The sequence below is a fragment of the Falco punctatus genome (assembly GCF_963210335.1).
Source record: "Falco punctatus genome assembly, chromosome: 4".
In the NCBI taxonomy this organism is placed as follows: Eukaryota; Metazoa; Chordata; class Aves; order Falconiformes; family Falconidae; genus Falco; species Falco punctatus.
The window spans coordinates 45666793-45675347 of NC_137583.1; the positions used below are offsets into that span (position 1 = coordinate 45666793).

At 55.7% G+C, this 8555-nt stretch overlaps 1 protein-coding gene and 1 long non-coding RNA gene across 2 annotated transcripts; one reads left to right on the plus strand and one right to left on the minus strand.

Moving 5' to 3' along the window:
* Positions 1-650: 650 nt before the first annotated feature.
* LOC308062538 lies at positions 651-5720 on the minus strand. The gene is made up of 2 exons (XR_013927612.1): positions 1987-5720; positions 651-1904 (listed from the first exon to the last, which is right to left on the minus strand). It is a non-coding gene; the product is annotated as an uncharacterized lncRNA (long non-coding RNA).
* Positions 5721-5871: 151 nt separating this feature from the next.
* On the plus strand, positions 5872-7947 carry RPL36 (ribosomal protein L36). The gene is made up of 3 exons (XM_080384183.1): positions 5872-6079; positions 7091-7225; positions 7818-7947. Exons 1-3 carry the CDS (start codon positions 5987-5989, stop codon positions 7905-7907), a joined length of 318 nt encoding a protein of 105 aa, XP_080240309.1. The 5' UTR covers positions 5872-5986; the 3' UTR covers positions 7908-7947.
* Positions 7948-8555: the final 608 nt, after the last annotated feature.

Genomic DNA, 8555 nt, shown 5'->3' on the forward strand with positions numbered 1-8555 from the left:
CAGCTGCTTAGCCCTTTGCCTTTGCTCCGCCTTTACACAAATCAAGTCTTGAGTTCTGTTTCCTTTTTCATTCAAATAGTTTTCTTCTCTCCACCCTGTATATTTCTCCTTTGGTGTCAACAGCAGGCAGCACCCTGGCCACACCAACCGATTCATGACCAATTTTCCTGTTTGTTCTTGTCAAAAATGCCTTGTCACGTAAAGGAAATAGCAACAGTTGCTTTCTACAGGACTCTCCTGTTGGCATGTATACAAGGAAGGACCGGCAACTCCTTGGAAGGTGGATACCCCCACTACTCCCTTCTTCTTGGGCAACAGTCTTGCAGGGTTGTCCCTGTAATCCTTGGCCTGTTTCTGGGTCTTCTTCCAGAAGAACTCACTTTGGGAAGGACCTCTGCTTTGGAGTGCCCCCTTCTTCCTCAGCCCTTGCATCATTCTCACTGCTTTTCTGGCTTCCTTTGGCCTGAGGACCTCTGTGCCCAGTGGCTGCTCCCTGTCCTGCAGGAGGTCACAGGTATGCCCCAGAGTCTGCAGATGTTGCCAGCCTCCAAGGATAAAGCATGGGCAGGTCATCCATCCAGGCGAGCAAGGAGTGGGGAATGTTAGAGCGCTAAGCCTTTGCTGAAACGTGCTGTCTCAGGAGATCAGTCAGGTCAGAATACTTCATAGCTGTCCGGTGGCATGCGGTGCAAGCAGGCAGCATGGCTGAGGGCCAGCTCACACACAGCTGTGCCTCTGGGATGGTGTCGCTGCAGAAATGAAGGGAGCCTCTGTGCTGGGGAGCCTTTCTCGCCTCCGCCGGCGTGTGCCGATCGAAGCCCTGGTGAGGTGGGTAAGCGATGTGCCCTTGCTTGGTGGGCCCAGCCCTGGGCAGGCAGTGTCCAGCCACCGATAGTACTGGTTAGCTTCTCTCCCCAGCAGCACCAGGGCCAGCTCGGGGAAAGGCGTGGATCACCTCGGGGCTGTGGGAAAGCCTGTGCCAGAATGGTGAAGGCTCCTTCACAAGGCACCCTGCAGCTCCAGCCATGCCTCCTTCCCTGCAGCACCTAAATGCATCCACCTGCACAGGCACAGCAGGTCGTAGCAACTGTCCCATTCGCAGGCTGGGACTGCTGCCCGTGCCTCTCGCCCATGCTGCAGACACCCCACCTTCCCGTCCAGCCCCCACAGCCAGGTCCTTGCACCCCAAGGGCAGCCCCTTCTCCTGCCCTGCTGCTGCCCAGCCAAGAGCAGCACCCTGCGCTCCCCCAGGCCAGGACAGCGTGCCCGGGTAGAGGGGGCCATGGAGGGCCAAGCACCCACTGAGCTAGCAATGAGGCCAGCTCTGAACCTCCATCTGAACCCTGAGATCCTCACAGGTGCCGCTGAGGTGCCCGTCTGGTCTTCTGCCTCCCTCTGGGAGGCTCCTCACGGCTGGGACAGCCCAGGACCCCACTGGCACAGAGTGACAATCAGGCTGAGCTCATCTGGCCTCCCAGCACTGCCCAAAGGGGCAGCGCACCCCCACTGCCCCAGCCACACCATCCAGCCTTCCCTCAGCGCCAGCAGCAACAGCTGGCCCACCAAGGGATGGGGGCATGGGCTTATCCCCAGGGAGGCCATTCGTATCTATATGGCATTTGGCCACCGCAAAACATTGGCGATCTTGTAAAAGGCAGCAGTAACACAAATGGCAGTTGCATTTGTCCAAAGTGGCTAATTTGAAGGGAAATCTGTGGGCTGTAAATGGCCTTTCCCACCGGACAAGGGCGAAACCTTTCCATCCTCAACAACAGCAGCAAGTAGGAAAGGAAAGTAAGTCACTGCGGTCTTACCGAAAGGTATGCTGGCATGGGGGAGAAGCAGCAAGTGATACAGCAGGACAGCAGCTGCAGGGGGAACTGAGGCCTCCTCTGTGCAGTTCCCTACAAGAAGGCAGGAAATTTGCTTTTCAATGACAGAAATACCAAGCACATTCTTTTCACTTGGAAGTGATGAGCAACTTACAAGGAACAGCAAAGTGAGGCACCTATAACTGCAGAAGTGGATGCAAAATCGAGGCATTCCATCACATGTCAACAGAGGTGGATTAGCCCAGACTGTAAAATCCAGGCGTTGTAGGTCCCAGTGCAGCCCCAGAAGGGTTAAATCCTTTCCTGCGGCAGATGGAAGCTGCCTGCCTGAACTGGCAGCTGCAGATGGTTCCTCTGTTCAAGGCAGTTGGACTGGCCAGGTGGATGAAAATCATCGTTCCACAGAAAGTCCAAGGAACAGGCAGGGGTTGTTTTCCAGTTTTTCCTGGAGCAGGTGGACTCGGGAACAGATGCCAGTCTGTGGCAGCATGGGTGACAGTTTTAGCAGTGTGCCTGTGCTATGAAACAAAACATAACGTAAGAAATAGATGTAGCCTTTCCTGTTCACTGGTGTTAGAGGCAGTGACAGGGGAGCAGCTGGTCGTCTGCCTTTCCTCTCTCAGGAGCGCAGTTTTTGTGGCTTCTGTGTGTGCCTGTCTGTCCGTGCACGTGCTGCTGCAGAGGGGAGACCACGGCCTGAGTGCAGCAGCTGGTGCCCTTGCTTATGCAGTGATGTAGGAGAAGGATTTAGCCCACTGTTTCCTGTCCTGGATTTGGTGGTGGAGGCTGTTGGCTTCTTATTTTGCTGTGGAAAGTCTTGCAAGTTACTAAAGACTTCTGGGGGATACTGTCTGGACCCCAGTTTACTCACCAAGACCAGAGTTTTCTTTAAAGTCTGGTTCAAACTACTTCAGCTGGAAGAACCAAGGACCAATGTGAAAATTGCCCTATGATGTGCAAAGCAGCGTTTTGTTTAAAAATAGGCTTAAACCTAATAAACCAAAACTGAAGAAAGTGGTTAGAGTCTCAAAGCAGGGTTTTAAAACTGGGAGACAGTGAGCAATGCGGTAAATGTCCAGCAGAAGGCAGCCAGAGGTCAGCCTGGCTGGGCTGAGGTTCTCTCTAATGAGACTTGCTTAGCAAACACGCAGGAGAAGTGTCCGAAGAGCCGTTCCAGCGGGAGAGGTCTGCTTTTGTTAAAAGAGGTAGCAGTGGGGACTTGGCAGCGAATTTTCCTTCCCTCCCCAGAAGCTTAAGCAAGAAAGGCCACCGTGGTTTGGCTCTGATGGCTCCCTGGATGGCCCGTCACACACAGGGACTCCTCCACCTCTGGCGATTCACCAGCAGAGGCTGGACGGAGCCCTTCCCTAGCCCTCTCCCACCCCCTCAAGAGAGCACAGTGGAGCATTGGTGGCAACTGCTATGAAGTGCTGAAGCAGTGCCAGCATAGCACTGCGTGCCTGAGAGCGGCCTTGCTCATAATCACAAGTTTCTGTGTCTGGTGGCCACAGCCACTTCTAAGCTGGCAGAGTGAGATGTTATCATTTCTGTTGTCCCCACATCCTCTTTTCAGAGCCCTGTTCTATCTTGGTGCATGGGGGTATTTCCATCCTGACTGTGAGGGCCTCAGTTGCAGAAATACTGTGTGTGACGAACCCCACGCTGGTTGCTGTTGTGAGTAATTATTTCCTGGAAGAGCATGAGGCTCCATCACTTCGGGAAACACCCTGTGTGAGCACGTGAAGTTGAGCCGATGAAGCACAGAGCAGACCTCAGCGTAGAGCCAACAACCCTGAGCCTCGCAGGAGTGAGCGGGGCTTTCAGGTGTTCAATGTCCAGAAGCCTGAAGCGTGACAGCCAGGATGCACTGGGGAAGGGGGCACTTCCATCTAAAACCAGTGCACTGGGAGCAACGAGGTCTCAGCTCAAAGGGGAGGCCTCTGGCTACCTGTGGGAATGGTGCTGAAGTGCTTTCATGTTGGTTGCTATGCATATATTTTTTAATTAACATCAGGCAATAGCCTCTGAACTTTAAGCAGCCTGGGTTTAGGTGTGAGGCTGAGCCTGTCTCTTGTTGCCCTCCCCGATGCCCAGCCCTGGCAGCCTCCCTGGCTCTGCTGGCTCACAGGGTGACCCACGCTGCTTGCTAGAAGACATCTGGCAGAAAAACAGCTGGATCTTGACAAACACAAACACCTGCATCTCACAAGACCTTGGCCAAGGAGGGGTAAGACAGGAAGGCAGGGTGCTGCTGCACAGCCGCAAGCTACAGCTGGCTGACTGTCCTCACTTCTGAGGCAGCAGTTCAGTTCATGCGTGGAATTACTGGGTAAAGGGCCTCCAGCACTGCGCCAGCTGTGGGAGCGCATCCTGTGAGAGCATCTTTAATCCCCTGTTCCACATCAGCTTGTTGTTCCACTGGGAATTCTGGCTCCCCGAGCAGGAGGGAAGGGAGCTCTGCCTCTCCGTGGTTGCCAGTGGTGGATCTCAGGAAGTGTGTGGCTTTCAGGGCATGGCAGCGTACTGGGAGTACCAGGAGCTGGCTGAAAGGGGGATGCAGTGAAATGGGCGGGTGGAAATGAGTTGGGACCTGACAGGGCTGCTTGCCTTGGAGGCTCTGCCGGGTGGTTCATGCTCACAGACCAGACAGCACAGAGCAGCAGCCTCCTCCTCCAGGCAAGTGTTTATTTCAAGGCTGCTGTGCCTGATGGTGGTCACAGAGACACAGGAGGTGGGATCCCCTTCCTCTGCGCACCCAGAGCTGATGTAAGCAGCCACCTCAAGATAGCTCCAGGCACGAAGAGGTGACACCTCCTTCTCTAGCCTGGTGTGCGCAGCAGCTCCTCTGTCAAGAAAACCAGAGCTTGTGGATGGGCAGATCTTCAGCGGCCCCTTACAATAGTTTTCTTTAGTAAAGATGACATCAAACTTGGGTTGATTTTAAAGGTGCAGATAACAAATTTAGCATTCCTATTTTTTTTTTTTTTGCTTGACTTTCAGGAATGTTAGAATGGAGCAGACTGGGGGTTCCTTTTGTCTGTATAGGACAGTCACCTTCGCCCTGCAAACGTCTGTCCACCTCCTGAGGAGAAAAGCGTTAGAGCTAGACCTGTTTCATGATCTATGGGACGAATATTCCTCACTGCTTGAATGTGGGCCATAAGCCAGATGACAGAATTGATCAAGACTTTGTGTGTTAGTTGGGACAGCTGCCCTGGTGCTGCAGGAATGAGTCCCGCAAGGCCTAGTTCTATACTGACAGCAAGATGCAAAATTCTGTAATTTGTTGAAAATTTCAGTATTTTCCATTAGTTTTATATTTTCAATGCAATATTTTCAACTTTAAGAAATTAAATTGAATTGTCCTTGAACGTGGAAAACAGTTCTTTGGGCTGAACTGTTCACCTCGGTTCTTTGGCAGGGATGGATGTGTCCCGACAGAACAATCCCATCTCTTCCATTCCAGCAAAATCACCTGTTCCTTTCACCGGGCCCGTCGCACACGGCCGATCCCAGCCATACAACACGCAGGCTGTAGTTCTGGCAGCAATGGTGGCAGGAGTGTGGCCTGGCCCAGGGCTGGCCTGGCCCGTGGCAGTGGCTGCTCCCGGCCTGGCTCGGGGCCGGTTTGGGCCACCGGGCCGGTTCAACGCCCATGCCCGCCCGCGCGTCGTGTCCGTGGGGCTGCGCAAGGCAAATGGCTCCGGCACCCCGCGCCGCCCCGGCCTGTGCGAGCCGGGGTGGGCCGAGGCCCGGCTGGGCCTGGGCCGGGTGAGAGGCCTCCCGCCGCACCGATCCCGATCTGGCCCGGTCCCTGCCCTCCGGTACCGACCCCGAGGCCCCGCCGGGCCCCTCCCGTGTCGCTGGGGGCGCCGCCGGCCGGGAACGCCGCGCAACGGCCCCCCGCGGGGTCGCGGCCTCCGGGCCCTGCAGGCACCGCCCGCCCCGCAGGGGCCGCCCTCCCCGCCCGCCTCTATGGTCACGGCGGGAGATAGAGCGCCCCGGGCCCCGCGCCGGAAGGGGGCCTGTCCCAGCCTTCCGCGCGCGCTCCTCCTTTCCGGCGCCGGCGCCATCGCGGAGTGGCTGGGGAGGGCCGTACCCCGCGTCCATCCGCGTCCATCGGCAGCGGCACCGAGCGCTCGCTGCCCGCAGCCATGGCCATCCGCTACCCCATGGCCGTGGGCCTCAACAAGGGCTACAAGGTGACGAAGAACGTGTCCAAGCCCAGGCAGTGCCGCCGGCGCGGGGTGAGTGCGAGGCGGGCGGGGGTCGGGGGGGCGGAGCTGCGCTGCCGCTCGGTTCCTTCTCAGCTCGCTGCGGGGAGGCCGGTGTGGGGCGGGGGGCACTTGCAGTCGGCCCCTTCGCTGTCCGGCCGCCGGGCTGAAGCGGGGGCGCCGGCTGCCCGGGGCGGGGGGTGCCGGCAGCAGTGGTGGGGCCTGAGCGCGTCGTTCCGGTGGGCCGCGGGCCTGGCTCTCGGGGTGTGGGGGTGCTGAGCGCCGCCCGGGCCTGGCTCTTGGGGTGCGGGGGTGCTGAGCACCGCAGCGGCTGGCACCGGCAGCAAACCCGCGGGCAGCTCAGCGTCTTATGGGTCGGGGGTTTGGGGGCGATGCCACCCGCGGGTCGGGGGTTTGGGTGGTGGAAAGTGTTTGATCGGTGAGGTCGGGTGCGGGGTGAAACGGCGGGGGGTGGGAGAACGCAGCAGAGCAGCCTGCGATGGAAGAACAAGATAAATGCAGTTCAACCCCGGTTTAAACTTAATTAGCAGTGAAATTGCAAATAGGCTGCGACTTCTGCAGCCCCTCCTAGGCTGCTTTTCGGGGTGAGTGCAGGCGGCACCCACCAACCTGCCCACCACTGTTGGGAGTTAGGCAGGTTCAGTGAGTGTGTTAACATGAGATTAGCGCAGTGCGCATCTTTTATCCCACGGATTCCGTGCTGCATTCAGATGGGGTGGTTGAGATGTGTAGTAACGCAAACCTTCCGTAGCTAACGGTCCTGCTTTCTCTAAAAACCGTAGTGCGTGCAAAGGTGCAAAATACCCAGCGCTGTGTCTGAAATGAAAAGAGATGGGCACATTGGGCTTGCTGCTGCATAGCGCTGCCAGGGGATTGTACTTCCCTGGGACGTGCTATAGCATAAGCGGGTTTTGGGGCCTTAGCCCAGAGGTTGCCCAGCCCGTTGTGGTCCGGTCTGGGTAAATTCGCAGTTGGATTCATTGTGATCCATGTGTTCTTTCTCCGCCTTTCCCTCTCCTCTAGCGCCTGACCAAACACACCAAGTTTGTGCGAGACATGATCAGGGAAGTCTGTGGCTTCGCACCCTATGAGAGACGTGCTATGGAATTGCTGAAAGTTTCCAAAGATAAACGTGCTCTGAAGTTCATAAAGAAACGGGTAGGTCAACCCGACATCCTGGTGAGGATGGCAAAAACTCAGCTATACTTAATTTTTTGCTTTCTGCCCTTCCCTAAGGATGTTTTGCTGCTTAATTCATTCTCTTATTTTGTCAGTTGTGTGGGAAGCTACTGGTCCAAGGGAGTGGAGGGAATGCCCCTTGGGTTGGGGGGGAGAGCGGGAGTGGATGTAAAGGCACTTTGCTAAGAAGGCCCAGAGCTACAGGACTCTGGACGTGCCTTGCTCTTTTTGCATTATTAAAATCTGGCGTGGGGGAAGAGGAAAGCAGCACCATGGAGGCTGGGTCCCATTAACCGGGTGATTTGAAGTGGTGTTCATTGAGGGCAGCTATGAGCTGAAAGCAACTTCTGCCTTGTCCCAGATAATTGAGTAGAAGTACTACTGAGGTGCAATGGCAAGTAGTTTCTGGCTGGTGAGTTAAAGTAGATGGAGTTTGAGCCCATGTTTCCCAGGACTTTACCATCCTGCCTGCTTTTTGAGTGAAGCAGTCGTCAGTGAATGCCTGGAGCAGCCAGAAGTGTCCTCTGTTCTCCGCTGGGATGAATGCTGACTGCTGCTCTCTCCCCTGCAGGTTGGCACTCACATCCGGGCCAAGCGAAAGCGGGAAGAACTCAGTAATGTCCTGGCAGCCATGAGGAAAGCTGCTGCAAAGAAGGATTGAGTTGTACAGCCTGTAACTCAATAAAGTCCTTTCCCACACACGCAGTGTAGTAACTGTTGATGGTGCATCTGCCTCAGCCTGTGAGAACAGGGTGCTCCTGGGGATGCCGAGGGACTCAGGATGCTGACAAGGCTCTCTTCTGCCGCAATCCAGACCTTGCATTGCTGTTTTATTTTGCCTGCAGCTGGAGATGGTGATACTGGAGTTACTTGTACTGGTCTGTGATAGATTCTAGAGGGGGAAGCCTCCTCCCTGACACCTTGCGGAGCTGGCCTTTCTCAGGCTGTGGAAGGCTCTGCAGTAGCTAAGGCTGTGACACCTGCCACCTCCCAGTCTGGCTCCAAACCTAGGTGGTGGCAGGAGAGAAGTCGGTGGACGAAATTTGCTGTTGAAAATAGCAACAACATGGCAGCCATTCCCCAGGGCGCTTCTGTTCCTTGGTGCAGCTTTTCTTGCTTATGCATTTCCCCTTGTACCCTCCCTTTATGCCCTACTGTCTGCTGTGTTAGCAACTCGGGAGGAAGAATTACACTTGGTGAGAGCTGAATTTCAGCAGGATGATTCTTCATTCTTAAGGGCTACCTTGCTGTGAGAGGACAAATGCTGTTCTTCCTGCACAAAGTAATATATTTCAACTAGGCTTCATGT